Source organism: Doryrhamphus excisus, chromosome 19 (assembly GCF_030265055.1).
Source record: "Doryrhamphus excisus isolate RoL2022-K1 chromosome 19, RoL_Dexc_1.0, whole genome shotgun sequence".
In the NCBI taxonomy this organism is placed as follows: Eukaryota; Metazoa; Chordata; class Actinopteri; order Syngnathiformes; family Syngnathidae; genus Doryrhamphus; species Doryrhamphus excisus.
The window spans coordinates 147,417-171,210 of NC_080484.1; the positions used below are offsets into that span (position 1 = coordinate 147,417).

General features: G+C 43.5%; 3 protein-coding genes and 1 long non-coding RNA gene across 18 annotated transcripts; 1 reads left to right on the plus strand and 3 right to left on the minus strand.

The window, feature by feature from the left end:
* Positions 1-398: 398 nt before the first annotated feature.
* On the minus strand, positions 399-3,691 carry cenpo (centromere protein O). The gene is made up of 6 exons (XM_058056034.1): positions 3,416-3,691; positions 3,147-3,298; positions 2,409-2,559; positions 2,069-2,331; positions 1,835-1,994; positions 399-591 (listed from the first exon to the last, which is right to left on the minus strand). The coding sequence occupies exons 1-6, from the start codon at positions 3,429-3,431 to the stop codon at positions 482-484; spliced, it is 852 nt and encodes a 283-aa protein (XP_057912017.1). The 5' UTR covers positions 3,432-3,691; the 3' UTR covers positions 399-481.
* slc5a6b (solute carrier family 5 member 6) lies at positions 3,211-13,163 on the plus strand. Of its 2 annotated transcripts, none has more exons than XM_058056030.1 (16): positions 3,211-3,627; positions 4,354-4,424; positions 5,417-5,848; positions 5,927-6,113; positions 6,197-6,264; positions 6,869-7,023; positions 7,508-7,648; positions 7,710-7,839; positions 9,051-9,139; positions 9,676-9,788; positions 9,855-9,925; positions 9,991-10,077; positions 11,496-11,629; positions 11,700-11,809; positions 12,591-12,691; positions 12,782-13,163. In XM_058056030.1, exons 3-16 carry the CDS (start codon positions 5,507-5,509, stop codon positions 12,893-12,895), a joined length of 1,842 nt encoding a protein of 613 aa, XP_057912013.1. In that variant the 5' UTR covers positions 3,211-3,627; positions 4,354-4,424; positions 5,417-5,506; the 3' UTR covers positions 12,896-13,163. The 2 variants fall into 2 exon arrangements, with proteins under 2 accessions (XP_057912013.1, XP_057912014.1); XM_058056031.1 differs by lacking the exon at positions 3,211-3,627 and having other exon boundaries at positions 4,163-4,424; positions 5,927-5,992; positions 6,062-6,113.
* Positions 4,434-13,728, minus strand: LOC131106714 (uncharacterized). 4 transcript variants are annotated; one of them, XR_009120120.1, is made up of 8 exons: positions 11,680-13,728; positions 11,493-11,605; positions 11,252-11,410; positions 9,902-10,088; positions 9,036-9,159; positions 8,841-8,929; positions 7,538-8,015; positions 4,434-7,018 (listed from the first exon to the last, which is right to left on the minus strand). It is a non-coding gene; the product is annotated as an uncharacterized LOC131106714 (long non-coding RNA). The 4 variants fall into 4 exon arrangements; XR_009120119.1 differs by having other exon boundaries at positions 9,902-10,121; XR_009120121.1 differs by having other exon boundaries at positions 8,841-8,932; positions 9,902-10,121.
* An 11-nt stretch (positions 13,729-13,739) lies between these two features.
* Positions 13,740-23,640, minus strand: LOC131106705 (ankyrin repeat domain-containing protein 66-like). 11 transcript variants are annotated; one of them, XR_009120118.1, is made up of 5 exons: positions 22,719-23,640; positions 15,006-15,213; positions 14,717-14,945; positions 14,514-14,648; positions 13,740-13,885 (listed from the first exon to the last, which is right to left on the minus strand). XR_009120118.1 is itself a non-coding variant. In XM_058056028.1 (5 exons), the coding sequence occupies exons 2-4, from the start codon at positions 15,142-15,144 to the stop codon at positions 14,533-14,535; spliced, it is 489 nt and encodes a 162-aa protein (XP_057912011.1). In that variant the 5' UTR covers positions 15,145-15,213; positions 22,719-23,640; the 3' UTR covers positions 13,740-13,885; positions 14,514-14,532. The 11 variants fall into 11 exon arrangements, 10 of the variants coding, with proteins under 10 accessions (XP_057912011.1, XP_057912012.1, XP_057912005.1 ...); XM_058056028.1 differs by having other exon boundaries at positions 14,514-14,653; XM_058056029.1 differs by lacking the exon at positions 13,740-13,885 and having other exon boundaries at positions 14,259-14,648.
* Between the last annotated feature and the right edge of the window lie 154 nt (positions 23,641-23,794).

Consider the following 23,794-nt stretch of genomic DNA (forward strand, 5'->3'; position numbering starts at 1 on the left):
CGACGCCGCTGGCTGTCGAGCGAACGCGGGAGGGTCGTGATGCTGAAGGCCTGCGAGCCCAAGGCCACCGTCAACATCGCGATGAAAGAAATAGCGGAGCGCGTCAATACCGAGGCGCACGCTCGCACCGCTCAGGGTCGGAGATCCGCGTTCAACGAGCCGCCACGCCGGGAGGAGGATGAGCACAACCGCTGTGTGTCGGCACCGCCGGGCCACATGCAGAGGAGTTTGTCCTTCCTGCAGATGAAGAGCATCGCCGCTATCGACTCCATCTCGGAAAGAGAAGCAGCAAAGCGACAGAGGAAAGCCAGAGAGCGGATTGAGAAGCTGAAGATCCTCCAGAGGGAGAGTTTGCACCAGAAGGTGATGGACTTCATCCAGCAGCTGGAGTACAAGAACCAAATGGAACTGATGGAGAAACCTATTTAGAGGAGTCAACAGAATATTTTATTATCACCAATGCACTGGGTGGCTGCGCTAACTAAACAATATGGCCCATCATCTTCATGGTGGCCAAAGCTTTGTGGACCGGAGTCTCCATGAGGAGGCTGGTGTTGTTTTTCCACTCGGGAGAATCCGGAAGCTCCTCGTCTGTAAAACAGTGTGAGGGAAAATAATATTGTGTTCATATTCTCATGTGTTAGCAACTAGCATGTATTTTAAGTATTGATACATGGATTTCATATGTTCAGTACAAAAGATACTCAATTCTTTGTCCTGTGTTGCAAAAGTGATTATTTTTCTTAAATATATACGTGATTTATCCGAGTAGTTGCCGGGTGAATTTGGGTAAAATGTACATTCTGGTTTATCAATAAATGCTCATTCTAAATGACAATTCTGAAGAATAAATATCTCCTTCATAAGCAACTAAATGAAAAATATTTCAGAACAAAACCAACAGCTCCCAACTAAAATGGCTCATAACAAAATATCTCATATGTAAATAAATATCTCCTAACCAAATAAATACCTTAAAATGAAATCATTTCACGAGAATATAAGTCTTTGAGTTTGTTTTTTTTAATAAAGCTAATTAGGTAACTAATTAAATAAAAATTAAATATTTCATAATAGCTCATAACTAAATAAACACAAAATACAAATTATTTGTATTTAATTATTTAAATAAAATAACTAATAACTAATTAAATTAAAATTAAATATTTCATAATAGCTCATAACTAAATAAACACAAAATACAAATTATTTGTATTTATTTAGTTATGAGCTATTATGAAATATTAAATTTTTATTTAATTAGTTACCTAATTAGCTTTATTAAAAAAAACTCAGAGACTCATACTCTAAACTTGTTGGTCTTGCTTAAAAATACATATCACGTACGTAAAAAATTATGGTATGGCTCTCATAATTTCATAACAGCTCATAACTAAATAAATACTAAATACACATTATTTGTATTTATTTTTTATTTAATTAGTTAGGAGAGAGATTTATTTTGTTATGAGATAGTTAGGAGCTATTTTGTTGTGAAATTAGTTTTTTCCCAACTAAACAGCTCAAAATGAAGTATATCATATCTAACTGAATGCATACCTTAAAATGACATAATATTGGAATAAATAGCTCCCAAATAATTCTCATAACAGAAGAAGTAGCTCATAACTAATATGTGTCAACATCTGACTAAATAGCTTTCAATGAAATAAACATTTCATCACAAAATAGTTGCCAACTAAATAAATGTCAGAAAACAAATAGCTCATATTTGAAGAAATATCTGAGTAAATGAATTGTATGAAATGAAAAGAACGTATCCTGACAAAACATCTCACTAGTTAGGTAAGATATTTCAATAAAAGCGGGGCACCTTGGCAGTGGAAGCGGACGCGTGTGGGCAGACATCTTGCGTGGTCCGTGTAGTCCATGGAGCAGAGCAGGGCCGTGGTCTTTGTGGGCACGGTCAGCATCAGCACCAGAATGGAACACAACACATTGCTCTCCATCACCTGGACGGACGTGTGCAGCTCCTGCCAACACGCCAACATCACGCTAAGATGGAGGTGGAAAGACTTGCGGTTCAAATAGCCAAAGAGGGTGTCACCTTAACAAGCCTCAGCTGATGCTTGCGTCCGGCGAAGGCGTTCAAATGTGTCCCGAGCGCGTCCAGGAAGCCCCTGATGTCAGCCTGCAAGTCACCGAGGCTGCTCAGGGGAATAAACGGGGGCACGTTGTGGCGACTGATCCTCAGCGTCGGCTTCAGCTCTATCTCCAGGTTGAACGAGTCCAAGTACGTGCCCTCGTAGGCCGTCGTCAGCGTCACGCACATGCCTTTGCCCTGGCGGGTTTGCACAACGTCATAGCCTCCTGGGGACGTCATGAAGGTCAGTTTTAGTGTTTTGGGGCGTCACCCTAGAGCCAAGGAGATGGAGAACGCGACGCACCGATCACGTGATGAGCGTGCAGAAGCTCCTTCAGTTGGGTTTGCCTGGCCATCAGCTGCACAAGTTGGGACTTCTCGGGATCCTCAGACTCTGCTCCGTCCTCATCACCATCGCCTCGCTCTTCCAGCCGCGTCCTGCGCTTCTGAATATCCTGAGCAGGACGAAACAATCGTCATCATTAACTAACAAGACAAAAGCTGCAGTTGTAGGAGAATAAACTTGTAATATGTTCCAAAAAAACGGCATTTTAGGAGGCATGGAGTTGAAATATTTGAAAAAACTATATTTTTAAAACATAACATGAGAAAATTAGGTTAGGGAAAAGTTACATCCGGAGAATAAAATCTAAATATTATGAAAATAAAGTCATAATTAGGAGAGGAAAAGTTGAAACGAAAAAGAAAGTTGTAATATTTGGAGCAGAGCGGAGATATTTTTTTTGAATGTGTTGCTTTAAAACTAAAAACATATATAATAAAACATAATAAGCTATCATATAATATAATCTAAGTGTCAAAGTTGCATCCTTTTATTTGTCATTATGTGGCCCTCGCTGGAAAAACACCCCGATAAAGAAACCGCTTTCCGCTATGAAGTCATGAATAAGCGCCCAGCCTTTGCTTGTTACTTTATGGTTTTTGCTATATATTGCTACATAAGTAGCAAACCAATAACAAATGAGCCGCGACAGGCCGGAATTTGACGGCAGAAGTGCAAACATCGGTGCCACATTCCCACCTTGAGTGCCTGGATGTCCGCCCTCAGCAGGTCTCTCTGGGCAGTCAGCGCCACCACTCGGGCCCTCAGCTCCTTCACTCGACTCCGCTGCCTGGGTTGAGCTTTCCGGCTCCTCGCCTTCACCTCCAGGGCACACAGCTGACTTAGAACACCTACCGAAGTCAAGTTATTCGCCATATTACGAACAAAGCGTCGGTGACGTGCGGACGAGCTAGTGTTAGCAGTTTGCAAAAGACAAGCTAACGGCTAATTTGGCGCTACAATGTTACCTCCCGGCGCTTCCATCCTGTAACAAGTCGATATCTTGATTTTGGATGACAAACGTTCCCCGGATGGTGAATCTTTGTCGCCGCTCCGCTGACAAATGTTTGATTTTGGCGGCTGCTTGTCGTCAAACCAGGAAAAATCCACCTCCCTCCCACCTCGACAAAAAACCCGGAAGTGGGCAATACTGTCAATTCCGGTGACAATTCGATACCAAGTAAGTGCATAGCCAATATTTCAGATGCCGATACTTGAAAATGTACCAACCTTTTTTGACCTTATTAGAATCAGAATAAAACATGTTATTTTCAACAATACTTCTAAACAATGTAAATATTGAAGCACTTGGGAGAAAACTTTATTATTCTCACAAACATTAACTTGCACATAACCGTACGCTTTGCAACCACCACAGGAAGAGGAAAAACCCATCTCCCTCGCGCCCACCCCTCCGGGTGGCAACCACTCTCCGATCAATCGTTCCGGGGTGAATTATGTATCGGTAATATAACACTACAATATAATTATTATCAAAGCAAAATAACCAATACCCAATAGTGCAAAATAAACTTCAATTGGTTTCCATTCGAATCTTTTTCAGTCAAAATGACTAACAAGAAGCATCATGAATGTAACATGATTAGTTTGTTTCTTTCTTTCGGCTTTTTCCTGATATCTTATGATTAACAGCATGATTAGCGAAATACTTGATATCACACTAGTATCGGTCTAAAACTGATACCGTCCTTGGTATTGCCATTTGGATCGATCCACCCATCCCTACCCGGAAGACCGTCGTAAACATTGCTGTCATGTGAAAGCAGAGGACTGCGCATTAAATGATACGATTAACAAATCACATGAGGGTTGTCTTAAAACGCCAACCCGTCATCGAATTGTACCGACGGCGGTGGTTTGCTGAACATGTTTAAAACGTTCGTAGGGCTCTTGAACGCCTCCCGGTGATCAGCATGGCGGCGGTGGCGGTCACCCGGACGACAACGAGTTGTACAGGTGAGTGTTTATGTAACTTAACCTGTTTTGTTCACCTTTTACCACATTCCTGTCACCATTACGTCACCTCTAGTGAATTTTGTCAACTCGTTTCGACAGTAATTGAGAATATCAGGTTTAAAACACTTCAAAGTCACCGCTGTATTATCGGAAATAACTTCCTACTTTCTCACTGATGGCAAAAAGTTCTATCTTTCAAAATGAAGTTTACAGTATAGAAGTATATGTATACGGTATATTTGTTGACATATGAATAATGTGTTTTTCCCATGAAAGAAGACAGACGGTATTGGCCCTAAAAATAAAATTTAACAAGAACTAACAAAATGTGAAAAATCAACAGTGTTTAATGAGGAAAAAGTAACAAAAAAGGAATAAAGTTGTAATTTTTTAAAAGCAAAAGCGGAAATGGAGAAAATAAATGTTATGAGAATAAAGTTGCAATTTTACAAGAATCTCATTTTGACAAATGTTATATTAGTAGCATAAAGATTATTATTTTTTAAAAAGATATAATATATGAGAAACAAAAAGAATAAAGTTGTATTTTGTCAAGAATTAGAGTGGGGTAAAACTTTATATAATGACAATAAAGTCAAAATATTATGGGAATAAAACCATAATTACAAGATTTAAAATTTAAATTAAATAGAAAATTGTAAAAAAAAAATATAATAATAATAATTTAGAAAATAGTCAAATAGAGAAAAAAAGTAATAATTGAATGATGGATAAAAAGATAGCAATTTTACTAGACAAAACTCGTAATATGAGGAAACATTTGCTAGCATTTCACCTGTAGCACAAATCTGGAATGCAGTTTTTTTCTTAAAGGGGGACCTACAGTATGATGCTCAATTTCAAAAAGAGGTTACTTCGAGACGTATCTCAATGCTAACTAGCTTTAGCATTTTAGAAGGAAGCGTGGGGGAGGGCAGAGAGTTTATCTGGCTTCCAGCCACGCCCATATAAGGAAATCTTCTGCTCCCAAGGTGGCTGCTGACGGATGCTGGCATCCAAGAATCTTCCCTACCCGTCTGGTGCCTGGGAGGGGGCCAGAACCTTCTGACACCGCGCTCCAGATGGACCCGTCCAATCACTTTACAGTAGCGGACTACGTGATATTTGCCGTCCTCCTGGCCGCCTCCATGGCCATCGGGTTGTACTACGCGCTGTCTGGCGGGCGCCAGCGCACCACGCAGGAGTTCCTGATGGCGGGCCGCAGCATGCGCTGTCTTCCCGTTTCCCTGTCACTCATCGCCTCCTTCCAGTCTGCCGTGGCCATCATCGGCGTACCGGCGGAGATCTACGCGCACGGGACGCAGTACTGGTTCATCGGCTGCGCTTACATCCTCGGCCTCCTCATCCCGGCTCGGGTTTTCATACCGGTCTTGTACAGGCTCCGCATCTCCAGCGCCTACCAGGTGTAGTGCGGGAGGTTTCTGGATGTGCGTCCATCTTTGAGTGATCAATGCTTAGTGTAACGTGTCGTCCATTTACAGTACCTTGAACTGCGCTTCAATAAAACCGTCCGCATCTGTGGAACGCTGACCTTCATCTTTCAGATGGTAGGTGAGACACAAACATTGGCTTCCACATTGAGGACATTTAGGACACCGTGTTCTCGCCCTGCTCAGGTTATCTACATGGGAGTTTGCATGTATACTCCTGCCTTCGCACTCAATGCAGGTACTGTAAAATACTACATCATGGCCATACACGCTGTGTCATATACTATACTGTACTCTAATGCATCACTTCCTCCTGTTTAGTGACTGGATTTGACCTGTGGGTGGTAGTGGTGGTCACGGGGCTGGTGTGCACGTTGTACACGACCATGGTAAGAAATACAAGATGGCCATTTTGTCTGAAACGACAGGACGCGACAAAAGACTTCCTAACACTTATTCATATGACAAACTGCAGCTTTTCTTAGTTCACTTTTTTGCAGCCTGATTTGACTAATTCATATATGATACCGGCGGCACGGCGGTCTAGTGGTTAGCGCTCAGACCTCACAGCATGCGTGGCTTTTCTCCGGGTACTCCGGTTTCCTCCCACATTCCAAAAACATGCTAGGTTAATTAGCCACTCCAAATTGTCCATAGGTATGAATGTGAGTGTGAATGGTTGTTTGTCTATATGTGCCCTGGGATTGGCTGGCCACCATCTGTTGGACTTTCTAAAGTTTTGCCATGATTAGAGCCTTGTAGCCATTAAATAACACCCCTATATCCAGTTTGACACTTTGATGATTATTTGTTTACACCACATTGCTAATGCTTAGGCTACGGGACCATGATATCACTCCGTATATGACGAGAGTCTCTGGCTTCAGGAATCATTTCCATAGTTCAAGTCCTGTTTCATGAAAAGGTACTTGTGTCCCAGATGGTTCATGATCTTCCATTGATTGGTGAAAAAGGTGTCTGCTACCTTGACAGGGTGGTTTGAAGGCCGTCATTTGGACCGACGTCTTCCAGACCGCCGTGATGTTCGCCGGGCAGCTGGCCGTCATCGTCGTGGGGATACAACAAACCGGAGGACTTTCTCATGTGTGGAGGAAAGCCTGGGAGGGAAACCGCATCTCGGGTCTGGAGTGAGTTCAGACAGAATATCATTTTCATATCTGATCATAAAAGGGACAAAACATGGTTTTATAGTTTTCTCCGGGTACTCCGGTTTCCTCCCACATTCCAAAAACATGCTAGGTTAATTAGCCACTCCAAATTGTCCATAGGTATGAATGTGAGTGTGAATGGTTGTTTGTCTATATGTGCCCTGGGATTGGCTGGCCACCAGTCCAGGGTGGACCCCGCCTCTTGCCCCAAGACAGCTGGGATAGGCTCCAGCACCCCAGCGACCCTCGTGAGGAAAAAGCGGTAGAAAATGAATGAATGAATGTACCTGTTGGAAAACCTTGTCGGAGGCATTTTAATAGGCGGAATAGGTGTGTCCCATTACGTACATTCATTAGTGTCTCTTTGTATCTGTTTTTATATCTTTATAACGCATAGAAAATTACAGCCACACTAACAAAGACGTTGTTCTATTTATACCTGAATGGTCTGTCGGGTGTTTAGCCTAAACCCGGACCCCACAGAGAGACACACCTTCTGGACTCTGGGCGTCGGCGGGGTCTTCCTGATGCTGTCCCTGTACGGCGTGAACCAGGCCCAGGTCCAAAGATACCTCAGCGCTCGCACAGAGGACGAGGCCGTCAGGTTGGAGGCTCGGATTCAAACCAAGTGGACGACGTGACGTTGACGTGCTACTTGTCTGCAGGTCTTGCTACATGGCCTTTCCCTCCTTGCAGCTGGCTCTGGCTCTGAGCTGCGTGATGGGCCTGGTCATGTTTGCACGTTACAGTGGAGAGGAACACTTGGACGGGCCGGGCGCCTCTTCACGGGACGCGGTGAGCTTCAAGGGCTGACTGTGCATTCATGATATACTGTCCAATTGGCCTTTCCGCTTTATCGGAATCACGGAATTGGCCAATAAGAACAGAATCGTCTGCTGAAGCAGCATGGACAAATCCACGGGAGACCCTTTTGGAGAAGAAAGGTCTTTTGATTTGCCGGATTGATGAGTCTGTGGCAGAGTGGGAGAAAGTTAGTTTCACTGTGGTGTGTTCAGGGACTGACGAACAAATTACAATCTACTCATTTCATTGCTACTACCTTGCACTCTGTGTATGCTAGCGTCCCCGCCTCCCCCCACTGACTGTATGACTGACAAATGGTCTCACTCCGCTCATGCCGTTATTCTATTGAACAAAAGTGTCATTTTTTTGCGCGTGAGGCAAAAATGCAACTCTGCATTAATGCATTAACATTTCAAAGCACTTTTAAGACAAAAAGACGTCCACAAGGGGGCAGAAGTGCTTTTGATAAGCGCTCTGAGGTTATATAGTTCAGTTCCAAATGGGAACGCTGCAAACTGTTTGTGGCGTTACATTGGTAAAGAAATTATTTTCATGTAAGACAATTCCAATTGAGTGCATCCCATAATCAGTTCCCAGTTCCACATGTCCAAAAGGAGTAGGAAGAAGCAAAGCTTTTTAGTCGGGAGCTGATATTTTCCTGAAACTTACCTATGTATGTATGTGTGTATATATATATATATATATATATATATATATATATATATATATATATATATATATATATATATATATATATATATATATATATATATATATATATATATATATATATATATATGTATAGTTAATCTTCAAACAGCTAAAATAATGCATAAGGCTAAAAATAAGCAATTAGCAAAAAATGTCGAAATGACGAAAGACGAGTCTAATCGTTCTTTTGGTAGGTTCCATATTTATGACACCCCGACTCATGGCCGATGGTCCCACTCAGCTTGTACCTAGACACGCCCGTATAAGGAAGTCTGACTCACTGTGACATCGCAGGGAGATGGAGTTAGACAAAAGGAGCGTTTTGAGCCATCCCAAAGTTCTTCCGGAGCTCACTTCCAAATGTGCAAACCTGCTGATGTGAAACGTTGGCATGGTTTAACACCAGAATACAACATTCCAACTACATTTATAGGTCAGAGAAGTAGAAAAAGCATCATAGATGCCCTTTAACGTACGGTTTTTTTACACAGGTAGTGATTCACTTTGTGATGGACATGCTGCGAGATCTTCCAGGACTGCCTGGACTCTTTGTGGCTTGTTTATTCAGTGCCGCTCTCAGGTTGGTCAGCACTACAACAACTTTAGGACAGGCTGATATGTCCACGCATTGTCTCAAGAAATGTATGATAATTCATAAGAAATATGTGGCAATGCAGGTAAAAAGTACAGCATACCATACATGTACCTATACATTTTATACCCACAACACTTTCTTTTAATTTAACAAAAAATAATAGATAAAATAAATAATAATAAAAACCTAAAAATGTAAAAATCTGGAGTTTTTACCATTTTTCCATAATAAAGTCCAAAAAGTTATCATTTCACATGAATGCAATATGAGGAAAAATAACATCATTTTAGTTGCATAAGATTAAAATATGGTAATAGACTTTTAATGGAGTTTGGAAAATGAGGTTGTAGTTAAGTCGGTTAAAAGAGGAAAAAGGAAAAATGTAAATTTACGCTGAAAAAGTAGAAAAATAACAGCAGTAATTTAACAAAAGTACAAAACTTGCAGTAATAATAAAAGATTATTCTTGTCCAGTTTTGGAAAAAGCGCCTTGAAGGAATTCTAACTCGTTCTCCCCCCAGCACCATCTCGTCTGCCTTCAACTCCTTGGCCACGGTGACCATGGAGGACCTGGTCAAGCCGCACTGCCCCGCCATGTCGGACACCAGAGCCACGCTGCTGTCCAAGGCTTTAGGTCAGCCGGCAGCATGGAGCTAAGTCAAGTAATGAAGCCTCCTAACGAGCGCTCATCTCCGTGCAGCTATGTTCTACGGGCTGCTGTGTTTGGCCATGGCCTGTCTTACTCACCTGATGGGCGACTCGGTTCTGCAGGTAAGCTGGCGTCACCATCCTGTCAGCTCTTTTCCATCACACCGGTTGCCATCTTGCTTCTGCAGGTGGCGTTGAAGATCTTTGGAATGGTTGGTGGCCCAAATCTGGGTCTCTTCTGTCTGGGGATGTTCTTCCCTTGGGCCAACCCCACTGTGAGTTCAAACTAAAGAGCCAAACGGACGGAGGGGTATCCAAACTGTTTCCAGAGGGCCAAAAAAAAATGCTCGTCAGCTTTATGACATGGCTGGAAAAGCCTATTGTTACTACGTTATGCTATGTCGCTATCTGTCATTAAGGTCCGCTAGGGAACACGTTTACTGTGATAAACATGAGCAAACATGAGCAACATGAGTTTTATTCACGGCTCAGATGGCTTATTTACTCTTTTTATCTTGACTATATTGAGCAATACGAGTCTAAAGCCCTTTAACCTTCCTCTTGTGTTAGCTTTCTTTTGACCCATGTATTAAATCAGCTATAAAATACACTAAAAACAATAAGTTACCATCAAATTTGCTTCTCATGTCTTGGTTACCTTCTTAGGCTTCCTCATCCATGAAAATGTTGCTTTTAATACTTTTGGCCTTTTTTTGTCACTATACCCCTCCATTTCTATTTACAAAAATGCTAAAATGAACCTCAAAAGAATCATATTCATAAATTGAAGGTTCTTTTGTTACCTGGCTATTACTAAGGGATATAGAACATAACATTAATCACTAAAGAAACATCTATGGTGTTGGGGTCAATGTTGACCCATATATATATTCATGTCAAGAAAAGGTAGAAAAACTTGTTTTCAGCAACAAAATGAGAATCCCCTGAAGCTTCCATGATGAGAAGAGGAGCTGGTTGTCATTGTGTTGGCTAATTGGACACTTATGATTTCAGTTGTGGCTCAAAATATTGCTTCATAATCCTATTATTATAACCGGGTTATCCTAACAATACAGTGGTCCTAATTTCAACCAGGCCATTTTAAAATGTAGTAAAAAAAAATATTTTTTTGGTTTTATTTAGTTGAAATAGAGTTTCCTGTCAAAGTGAAAAAGCCTTGATGCAGTAAACAAATGTTATGGGATTCTTTTTATGCATTCCAATGTAAAACACAAGAGGAGGGTTAAAGCCACCATTACCGCACTTTGATGAGACAATAGCCAAAGCAGGAAGTATGCCATGAAAATGATGTTATTGTTCCTCATTCTTTTGTAAATGAACTTTTTCCTCCAAATATTTGGACTTTATACTTAAAGAATGACTGATTTTCCATTTAAAAGGCCTTGGGCCATACTTTAGTATATTCATGTCTGTACATTCACGTCTCACCTTTCGCTCATGCATGATGGGTAGTTGTGCAACGATTACGTCCTTGATTCTGCAGCTTTATTCAGATCTTCACCGGAATGTTATGATTTTGTCCTTGACCCCTGCACCCCCTCCTCCACCGCATCTGGTGGTAATCCATGTGATGGCCGATGCGTAATCCTGCCAACAAGATACAAACGGCTATAAAAACATGGCTATTTACAATACATGTCATGTCAAACGTATCATATACGCTGGTCACCAGGGTGCCATCGCAGGGCTGGGGGCAGGTCTGACCGTGGCCTTCTGGATCGGCATCGGGAGCACGGTCACCCGGCCGCTTCCACCCGACTGCGGGGCCCCCAACGCCACCTCCTGCATCGGGAACGTCACACTGAGGTAATCAGGCCACTTACGTACATGGTGGACATTTATTTCCAAGTACTAACGACTCCCGTTGCGTCTTTAGTCGGGCGTGGTCTGGACTGGGGGGGTTTTATTCGCTGTCCTACATGTGGTACAGTGGCTTCAACTGCTGGGTGGTCATCCTGACTGGTCTGGTCGTCAGCTACTTCACAGGTACGCTCACTGGACACTTCATTAGGTACGGTTACACAGCCTCGCCTCTTAAGGGGGGGTCCCAACATTTCACAGCAAATGAAAGGATATTTTGTAAATATGCATATAACAAAAGTGCATCTCAGGTGAAAAAGCCCATCATTATATCAACTTAGCTCTTTATATTTTTCAAATTTCTTCTTAAATAATCTTTTTAAATTCTCAGAATTTGATGGGATTTTTTGTCAACAGAATATTACTTTTTTTCCTCTTCATATCTTCATTTTATTCATTCTGTTTTCTACCGCTTATCCTCACGAGGGTCACAGGGGTGCTGGAGCCTATCCCAGCTGTCTTGGGGCGAGAGGCGGGGTACACCCTGGACTGGTGGCCAGCCAATCCCAGGGCACATATAGACAAACAACCATTCACACTCACATTCATACCTATGGACAATTTGGAGTGGCTAATTAACCTAGCATGTTTTTGGAATGTGGGAGGAAACCGGAGTACCCGGAGAAAACCCACGCATGCACGGGGAGAACATGCAAACTCCACACAGAGATGCCCGAGGGTGGAATTGAACTCGGGTCTCCCAGCTGTGAGGCCTGAGCGCTAACCACTAGTTGCCCGTGCAGCCCCGACACAAACCTTGAATTTGCACGGCTGGTTTTCAGTGTTTCATTCTTAGCTTTGTCCACCAGATGGCACTGCTTCCCCCATTCAAAGCATGCAGCACAACTTTCTTCCACTGAAATCAATATTTCAATAAATTGGAAATATATTTGATGTTGATGGAAAGGTCACACCAGAGAGGAGGACGTGGCTCCGGGTACCGTCTACCCTTTGCTGGGGAAGCTGCAGAAAAAGAAGCTGTGCTGTGTGACCGCTACGCCGCAGCCTGTAAGTTTGACATTTTGGGGTCAGAGGTGACTTCAACCAGCGTTTCCATTCAGGTTTGACAGGTCATGTGACCTTCTGATTCGGTTTTAGGTGTGCAGCGTGCAGCCAGCAGAGCATAAAGACCTCAGCGGCACGGACGACAAAGCAACACATGAGCGTTTAGTTCCTGCCACGACTTACGTGGAGCATGAATCATCTGTTTAAGAACATCTCTGGTTTTGCACTGGAAAAATAAAAAATATGCCAATGTAATATTTGCTTCAAGCCAAAGATTGTGATGACGCGTCACGTTTGTCTGCCTATTTACGCAGCTAGGATGTCATCAGAGCAATGGGAATGACTTGAATATGTATGCAGATGAAAATATGATTGTATGTTACAACTGTTACATGTGCCTGTATCTGCTGCCTTACTTATTTTATTGTCCAATCAATGCGCGATATGGAAAAATTAAAATGACTTATTTTTTTCACTGTATGTAGTACTTGAAGTCACTATTTCATTATGATACGCTACCATTTGGATCATCTACTGGTGGGATTCCAGCCTATTTGGAGCAAACCAATCTCCTCCATCCAACCCCATCTTCTGCATCTGTCTCTCTCACACCAACCACCCTCATGTCCTCCATTACATCCATAAAGCTCCTCTTTGGTCCTCCTCTACGCCTTCTACCAATATATTGACTCTCTCTCCTCTGGACATGTCCCAACCATCTCAGTCTGGCCCATAATCTCTAACATGTAATGTCCCCCTGATCTACTCCTTCCTGATCCTATCCATCCTGGTCACTCCCAATGAGAACCTCAGCATCCTCATCTCTGCTACCTCCAGTTCTGCTTCCTGTCTCTAGACCAAACAACATGGCTGCTCTCACCAGTTTTGTATAGCTTTCCTTTCATTTTAGCTGAAACTCTTCTATCACATCACGCCTGACACGTTCCTCCACCCGTTCCATCCTTCTCCAATCTCCATTGTTCTGAACTGTTGACCCCGAGTACTTCAAATTCTCTTCTACCTGTAACCTCACTCTTCCACTTGGGTCCCTCTCATTCACAACACCCTGATGCAGTCCCACCTCCAGCACATGTTCCCACTGTCTTCCAGTCCTCATCCATGTCCTGCACCACCTGAACATACTTCTCTGTCACTCCAGACTTCTTCATACAATACCACAGTTCCTCTATAGGCACCCTGAAAAATAACAGGAATAACAGGAAGTCATAAAGTGAAAATATTGGGGGGTTCATAATGGTAATGGTAATATTATGAAAAACCCAAATCAAGTTGTATTTTTTGGGACATTAGGTTGCACAGAAAGTTATGAGAAATAAAGTTCTAATATTAAAAGAAGGTGCAAAGGTTGGGCAGAAATGGAAAAACACTAACTTTACAAGGTCAGGAAGGAAGTCAAAATGTGGGAATGAAGACAAAATATAACATTTATGAAGATTATTGAAGAACAATGTTTACATAATCTTTGTAAAAATATTCTTTAAAAAGAGTTTTAAATTGTTCCAACTATTTAGAAATGCACTCATTTCAACTATATTACTGTGCATTTCCATGTCTTCATTTTGACTTTATTCCAACAATAACTTAACTTCATTCTCTTAATATAACCGTTTCCCTAATGAACTCATTTTCCAAAAATATTTCCCACTTCAGATTACAAATTTATTGTCTTAATATTATGACTTCATTCCTGTAAGACTGTTTTGTTAAATTGTTTTGACACCGTGTCACGGTCCACGGACTTTTGATACCCCCCATGTAAACTACGTATGTACTGTATGTTAAAAAAACCTCTTGACGTGTTGACCTTGTGTTTATTAGATTTTTCATAGATGCCGTTTTCCTTCATCTTTCCCCTTTTGCCCTTCCCACTCCTCATCATCGTCATCCACTGGTATTCCCTTCCCAGCAGCACATTTCCGGTACGCCCTGGCCTCCACCTCTGCCCTACGACAGAAACACTCCGTTCAAACCACTTTCACTAACGTGATTCCCAAGTTGACGCGTTACCTCTTAAGGAACACAACACATTCCTTGTGTCCGTATATTTGGGCAATCCGCGCCGGCTGGTCCCCGCTGGCGTCGTCCTTGTGGAGGGGCGCGTGGACCGAATGCAGCAGCCTCAGCACCGCCAGGGACCCGGCCTCGGCTGCAAAGTGGGCCGGTGTCCACCCGAGTTGTGTTCTCAGACAGGGCCGGGCGCCGTGGTCGATGAGCAGCCTGGCCGTCTCCACGTCTCCTGTAGACCAGTAAGAGTACGAGTCCGTGTACGGATGGTTTAGCCATATGCTGTCCTAACCTTTGGCTGCGGCCCAGTGCAGAGGGGTCTTGTTGCCCCAGTCCACGTCCTTCTGGTTGGGGTCGCATTTCTTCTGCCTCAGAAGCTCCTCGACCTGATCAAAGTCTGCCGCTGCTGCCGCCTGGTGCAACTCTGACATGTCTATGGGTTGCCGAGGCAACTGGCATCAACAAGGGGCAGACACCAATGCCAGTATTGCTGCCCCCTGCTGGATGGAACATATTTAGTTTATACTCTTTAGAGTCATTTTCATAGTTGAAAGCATAGAAAACCTACTTAACACCTTCTAAATATGGGTTATACCATTATTAGCGCTGTCGACATGAAATGAGTCCTTCACACTACGTAGTATTACCCAATAAAGTAGACATAATAGTAGCCATCTTAGACAGAAATACTCACAAACAGAGGCCCTGTCCACACATAGGCGGGTATCTCATCAAACAATGTGATTTTTCCACTATTTAGCCCAAGATATTTGGTACTAAAACAAAAGTTTTTCAAAACCTCCAGCCAAAGTGTGGATTTGGAGAAAAATCCGATGATGTGTTCGGGTATGGACGCCAATAACGGTAGTTTTACGTTTCCCAGTCACGACCTACAAGACATCAGAAACAAGATGGATGCCCTCAGAGCGTGTTGGCTGAAGGGCTCTTTGCTTGCAAGCCTGAATATTGCTTGGCTTTCTTTGCCTCAAGAGCAGAGGCAAAGAAACTTCAAGGTCATCCATCTTGTAGCTCTCGTAGGCTTCAACACCGACTTTCTTTGGCAAGATTCCCCAATCAACATTTTCTTGCGTCTTGTTGACTTTGTATTGTAAAACTGAAAAGTTTGTTAAATTGTAAAAAAATCTATATATATATATTTTTTTATATATATTTTTTCAATATAGTGATATATATAGCACATCATGACTGGTTCAAGACTCTTCATCCTTGGATTTAGCAAACATCAACTGCTTGTATTGTTTCTTGAATTGGCTCATCGTTGTGCATTGTTTGATTTCCTTACTCAATCCATTCCATAGTTTGATTCCACATACTGAAATGCTATGGCTAGCATAACGTAGTCCTAGCATAGAAGTGTTTCAAATGTACTTCTTCCCTGAGATCATATTTCTCCTCTCTTGTAGAGAAGTATTGGATGACATTTTTAGCTCATTGCTTATTTTTAGCCTTATGCATTATTTTAGCTGTTTGAAGATGAACTATATCAGCAAGTTGAAGTATTTGTCATTTTACAAATAAGGAGATAGTATGTTCTCTGTAGGCGGCATTATGAATTATCCTTACTGGCCTTTTTTGCAGTACATTTAGCCAGTGGAGATTGCTTTTATAGTTATGATCCCATATTTCCACACAATAAGTAAGATATGGTAGAACCAGAGAGCAATAAAGAGTGTGGAGTGATTTCTGATTGAGAACAAATTTTGCTTTGTTCAATACTTTTAATGTTCTCATTAAAAGCGGTTTCAGTTTCAACAGAGTATGTTTGTGCTATATTTTGGAGATTGAAGCGATTGAAGCCCCCCCCCCCATCCATTTGGGGCAGGGCAAGGACTGAATGTGACGTCACGTGAAACCCAGCAATGACAAGACCCAAGAACATATGCAGAGCCAAAGATAGGAAAGATAGTAATGCTCCATTTGCCGTTTGGGTGAGATGTTCTACAACCAAGTGTTCTAGTTAGTAAGGGATACCGGGAGTCCATCGGAGCAACTAAGCTGAAGCTGAGCTTTTTCATGGCGGTATTTCCCCATCACTGCATTCACACTTACCCCCTCACACTCTATTTGTACTTCATATTGAGGAAGAGCAGTCTCTGGATTGTCTTCCGCATCAAACACGGTCACTTTGAGCGCTTTGTCAGTCAGAAGTCTGACGAATTCGTCACAGGCGTCTTTGTCCCAGGAGCATTTGGACGCCTCGAATCCGCTCAGCGAGCACAAGAAGGCCTGAGGAGCGACCTCCAGGAGACCCAGAGGGAGCGGCCTGACGTTTTTGACGTCGACGCCCGAGTAGTTCCCGTGGTCGATGAACACCACGTAAACACTGTCATCCGCTCTGCTGACAACTTGAGCTCGATACCAATGGTGGTCCACGGAGTACAAAACCAGACAAGGACTGCCGGGAACCAGAGTCTCCAGGAAGTTCTCATCCAGTTCGGCTTTTCCTGCTTCCTGGGCAAGTCTGGTCAGGTTCTTGAGGTCCTTTGTGTTGCTGAACTGACACCAGAAAAAATGAGGGTCCACAAGAGAAGAGGCGTAAACCATCTCAGACTTCTTACTGGAGATGTTTGGCTTCTTGTACATGGTAATGTTCAGCATACTAGCTTGCGTTTGCCCATGAAGGGGAGATCCCTGTTCTCCAGTGGTTGCTTTCCAGTATTTCTGCATTGCTGCATTTACAGACAATCCTTCACACTCAACTGTCACCACATGATGAGGAAGAGACATCGCCGGTTGGTTTTTGGCTTGAGACACCGTCACTGTGAGGGGCTTATCAACGACTAGATTGTAGAAGTCATCGTAAACATCATCCTCCCAGGAGCCCTGGCAGTCATCAAATCCGTCCAAGGTGCACAAAAAGGCCTGGGGGGTGTACTCCTGCAGACTCGGAGGCAGGGGTCTCACATTCTGGGCGTCAATGTCCGCTTCATTCCCGTAGTCAATAAACACAACGTGGGCTCCGTTTCCTTCCTTGCTCAGGATCTGCGCTCGATACCATTGGTTATCTGCGGGAAAGAGTGCAAGGCAGGGAGTGCCCGTTCTAAAGGTTTCAAAGGACGAGGGGTCCAGGTCTGCTTGTCCTCCTTCCTGTGCAAGAGTCACCACCGTGCAAAGGTCTGTTGTGTTGGCAAACTGGCACCAGAAGAAGTGAGGTTCCACGATGCACGACGCATAAACCACTTCTGCTTTGTTTAAGGGAATATTTGGTTGTCTGTATGGGAATGCTTTTGGATTTTCCTTGATTACGATGGCGTTGGGCTCCGTGGCCTCTTGAATCGTTCCAGTCTCAAACTCGGTGGAAATCTCTGCTTTCCAATATTTCTGCATGGCCTCGTTCACATTTGTATTTCCGCAATCAAGCTGAACTGAATGCTGAGGAAGTGCCATCTCTGAATGCTCTTTAGCAACCAAAACGGTCACTCTGACGGGTTTATCGACGACAAGATTGTAGAGGTCATCGTAAACTTCATCTTCCCATGATCCTTTGGACTCGTCAAATCCGTCCAAAGTGCACAAGAAAGCCTGAGGAGCATATTCCATCAGAGACCGGGGGATGGCTCTCACATCTTGAACGTCTATCTCAGACTCGTTTCCAAAGTCCACAAACAGAACACAGACCATGTTGTCGGTATTCCGAACAACTTGAGCTCGATACCACTGAGAGTCACCGGAGAAGAGGGCAAGACATGGACTACCGGGGTTCAAACTCTTGGGGGCCGTTATGTCTTGGAGGGACTCTCCGACTGTCTGAGCCAGTGTTGACACTGCTTTCAAGTCTTCAGTGTTTGCGAACTGACACCAAAAGTAGCTAGGCCCAACAAGGCAGGAGATGTACGCCTCCTCTGACCTGGAAGGAGTAACATTCGGCGTCTTGTAAGCAAACCTCTTCTCGGGTCCTTCAGGCCACTCGGGAGGGCAATGTTGAGTCATTGCATCGTTTGGTTGGTTAGTTGGGAGCATTTCCTTGTTGTTGTTAAGAATGACATTTGAATCTTCAAGTGTCTTTTGAGGATCACACTCCAATACGGTCGCCAGGGCTACGTTGTCTTGTGTTCCATTGCTTCTCTGCTCAAGCGTCTCCCGTAGGTTTGATATACACACGAGTTCTTCAGTTCTAAGGTCCTCATCCTGTACGGTGGACTCCTCTTTTGAGGCCTGACAATCCTGCACTTGCTCAGTCACCGTTTGTCGTTTTGCCTTTTCTATCTTCTCTCTAACAATGGCGTTTACATTCACCGCCCCATCAAATAGTTCCACAATTAGCTTCCCTCCATCTCCTGTTGACACCACAGAAATGGTCAATGCTGTGCCAACGGCGTGATCTGCAAACCATTGGTTGACCTCCTCCGGTCCATCCGCTGGAACGCCAAAAAGTCCAAGAGGAACCGCAAGTACCGGGACAGACCTTGCGACGCTTGCACTGGCAGGCAGGGGCAGAATATCGGACTTGTTCACTGTGAGGGTGCTGCCGTAGTCCACAAAGAGAACCTCAGGATTTGGAGACATTTGCACCACTTGGGCTCTATACCACTCGTTACCCGTGTACCTAGCAAGGCAAAGATCGTTAAGTCTGATGAGGCCATCTCTGCACCGAGACTTACCAATGACCTGCTGAACATCTGCAGTCACTTTGTCGAACAAATGAGAATTTCTGCTCAGCTGGCAGAAGAAGTGATGCACCGTCTGCGATGAGGTTATCCAAACCTTCTCTTTTCGGCCTACGTCCATATCGTACGTGGAATAACGATACGTATCCGCGGAAACCACAGGGAGGGCTTGAACACATTTCTGGGTAAGCAGTTTACAAGCACTGTCGGAGGACGTTTGGAGATCAACCACATGAACCAGTTGGCCATCTCCATCAGAAGCTCTGGCTTTCACGATGCATTTGAGTTCAGATTTGCCCAATTCCACAAACTTCTGAAACTCAGTTGACGCAGCATCGGTCCAGGCGGAGTTGGTTGGAGTCTTGGGGCGGTGTAAGCGACACTGAAAGGCGAGCATATCAAGCTGCAAGAAAGCCGGGTCAATGGGGTGTACGTCTCTCAGGGGCACCGTCTGTGTCGTACCGTAGTCGAAAAACTGCACCTCAACTTCGGGGGTGTGGTGACCCGTGACAATTCTCGCTCTGTACCACATGCCGTTGTCTGGGTTTCGGGCGACGCAGGCTGACTCGTCGAGGGACAGGGGTCGGACGGAGCGGTACTGGTCTTGGAGACTTTCCATCAGCAGTCTCAGCGTTTCTTCGTTTTCAGTTTTTTGACACCAGAACTTGTGTGGACCTTCAATGCAGGATACATTTACCTTGATGGTGCTTCCCACAACAAACTCATCTTCATAATGAAAACTTTTCACCTTAGAAGTCCAAAAATGCCCATTTGTGGCTAATACCGGTTGGGGGTGTTCAGGGTCATCTTGGTCATTGGGACTAGAAGTCACCACGGCGTCCTCTCGGTCGTCAACCTGTCCATTCTCTGTAATGGCCAAAGTTTGCTTTTCCATGTTTTCAACATTTAAGTTGACAAGATTCTGAAAATCAACACCTTCTGCACTGAGAGCTGACGAGGGTTCAATCGAGGTTTCAGTCTGCGCTTTCTCCAAAAAACACGTGTTCATGCACGTAGCATTTGAGCTGTAGAGCGTGACGTTATAGGCGCCTTCGTGTGTGGGATGCTTTTCAAGCCATGCCGCAAAGGTTTTATTCAGCAGTAAGGACTTCAAATATTCAATCTGATCCATGGTGCCACCATCCTCTACTCCGTTTAGGGAAAAGCCATACGTGACCACCGGCATTCTCAGGAATTTTCTCAGCAGGGGTCTAATGCATCCCACGGGGACAAACTCAATTTTCCCTTCATCTACCCGCATGACTTGCACAAGCTCGTCACCATTTAGGATGTTTTGCTGTAGTAACGAGCGATGCCATCTGCCGTTGTCCCCTCTGGTGGCGCACGGTTCTCCTGAGGTCTTTGGGCGTTCCTCTCCAGGATCCAAGAACTCCTCATAGTACTGTTGGATCTCTTTGTAGAGCATATTCAATGATTTAGTAAAAATCTGTAGTCTGCAAAATACATTATGGGTATTGAGTACTTCAGTCACATGAACTGTTTCAAGTATTCCACTGTGCAGTTCTGGGTAGAAGTACAGTTCGGTCTTATCAAGGAAACCCGTATTGAGACTCTCCTGCGTTATGTCACAGGTGACGGGTGCATGTGCTTTGGGTGGATGCAGATAGTCCAGCACAATTTCTCTACACTCATCTACAGGAAGCTTCCTAGTAGCCCGAAAGGCGCACATTTGCTTGGAGATTAAAGGTATGTCTAAGAGAACGGTCCGGTCCGGCATCAAGACATGACGAACCACCGCACTCATTGTCTTTCCAGGAAGAGACGTCAAAAACTTAGCGGCTTTCTCGGGCCAGCTTTCCTCAAGAGCGATAATGGTGGCGAGGACACAGGATTCGATCTCAGGAGGGAGGAAGAAACTGTCGCTCTGTCCCCATGCTAGCGCATCCCACTTGGTGATGTGGGGCCGTCCTTGGTCAATAAGGAAGACATGGCGAGCCTCCTCTTGGACGGACACAATGCGAGCCCTGTGCCACTTGTCGGCGATGCAAACCAGACACAGATCACCCGGTTTTCCTTCAGATCCACTAAACATTCTTTTCGGGATTTGGATCAGCTCCTTCATTTGCTCGTAGGCATGCTTCCTGCCCACGTCTATGCTGACCCACAGTTCCACGAGTCCACATTTGGGGTTGGGGTTGACTCGCTTGATGTCAACAGTTACTTCTGAGCCTGGTGTCGGGAGTCCGGGAATCGAACACATTGTGGGAATTAAATGCCCCTGGAAAGTAAGAGAATATTAAACCAAAACAGGCTATTAATATTTGATATTTTTAGCTTGCTTAAACAGTAAATCAAAACATTACAGAACAAAATGTCTACAATACACCAACACGTTAAAGTGTTCAAAAGTCACCAGAAACGTAGTGAAGTGTTGTGCAGTGGTGGCTACAAGTAGCTTTGGCGCCACCTGTTGGCCCTTGCTTGTAAAACACATAACAAGGACTAGAGTTACCTCTTGTTTAATACTTCATTGTTTCCAGACCCAAACGTAATTAGTGAATTGCTGCAAAGTAGGATTACTAATTTAGAAATCAAATATCACATTCATACCTATGGAATATTTGGAGTCACGGGGAGAACATGCAAACTCCACACAGAGATGGCCAAGGGGACGGCACTGGACTGCTAAGGAAAGTTTGTTTTTGATCCAAACTAAATTTCAAGACTGGAAAGAACAAATGAAAAACTGGCAATACAGAGTTATTCCAACACGTGAAAGAAAAACTCGAGGAAGAAAAACTTCCTCTGTCGTTTTATCACCTATTCTACACCACCATCGCTGCTAGCACCCCCTAGTGGACCTTACGATAGTACACTAACGCCAACAAAGGAGATTTGCATTATTTTAGACGCAAACATATTTAAAAATAGTGGGGTGTTTGTATATCAGACATCAATTATAACTACTTTAAATATATTTATGCATTTTAAACAGTTGTTAACCATGTTAACTTATTGTATATTTTTACGTACCTTACACTAACAAATAATACGACTCATTTTTTCTCCATTTTTTTTAACAGCCCTTGAAAAAAAAAGAGTAGTCTTCTATTAGGGATGATCTTAACTTTGGGTCAGTATGGTATATATTGTTACAATACTTGAATAAATTACTACGGAGTCAAAAATCCAGCACATAAGAGTGCTGAGCTTTGCATGTCAAAACACAAAAGCTGACTTCAGTTTAGGTACATTCTGCCACCCAGTGTTCATTTCAGGTACATTTGGCTAACTCAGAAACATAATCACAGATTTAACATTACACTGGCAAGATTTTGAATCACGTCAAAGTCCATTCATATGAGATCACTATAGCAGCTCAGTCGTGCTAACTCTAAGCTCAGTTGGATTCTTACCTGAACTCCTTGGTAACTGGTAGCACTTAAAACAAACAGAAAGGGGACTCACATACAAAGCGATTATTTCACTTTGGATGCTACGAAATATTACGTTAAGAAGAAAAACGAACGGAATGTTTGTTTTTGGTCTTAAAGAGCAGTTTTAAAATGGCCTCCTTGCCTTTGAAGTTTAATTGCTGCTCCAGCTGCGTGCAGGTAGGCGGGACTTGGCCGGAGAGCCAATCACGTCTAAGCCCCTGAGGTGAATCGACCCAGAAGTCTAAAAAACAGGAAGTAGATAGCACCACTTTCTTCTTTGGCATTCAGGGAGCTGATAACTGAAAGAACATGGGTGGAAGGCGGGGCTTGTACTCCTGGAGGCGGGGAGCCAATCACGTCCGATCACCTCTAGTGATCATGGTGATTGACACTCTCATCAGGAGGTCTAAAAAAATAAGTTGACAGAAATGCGTTCAAATAATTTCTAAATTCATATTTTAGGCAGAGGAGTTTCCATTTTCCAGTTGCTTGAGGTAGGCGGGGCTTGTACGCCAGTGGGTCGAGAGCCAATCACGTCCAATCCTTTTAGGTGATTGACACTATAATCAGGAAGTCTAAAATTTGTTGTTTTTTATCAGGAAGTCTAAAATAAAAACGGAAATATCGAGAGAGCCACGTTCTGGTTTGTCATTCAGGAAGCTGAAATCTAAAAATAAACTTTAAAAAACAAATTAAATATTTATAAATTAGCATTTTTGGCAGCAGCGCTGCCATTTTTTTCAGTTGCCTGAGGAAGGCGGGGCGTGTACATAAATTGGAGGGGCGTGTTCATTGGTGGGCGGGGATCTAGTCACGTCCAATCCCTGTAGGCGCTCGACACTGACCAGGAAGTCACTTTCTTGTTTACCATTCAGTACACGTTACACATTTAGATGCTATTCAAACAAAGATTTGTAATTTATATTATTTATTTTCTCACCATTTTACGACTATTATCTTTCACTAACCTTACTCCAAGAACATAATTTGCAAACAATACATTATATCTTTCCAACAAATCAGCCAGGAGTATCACCTCCAGTGTCTTTTGAAAA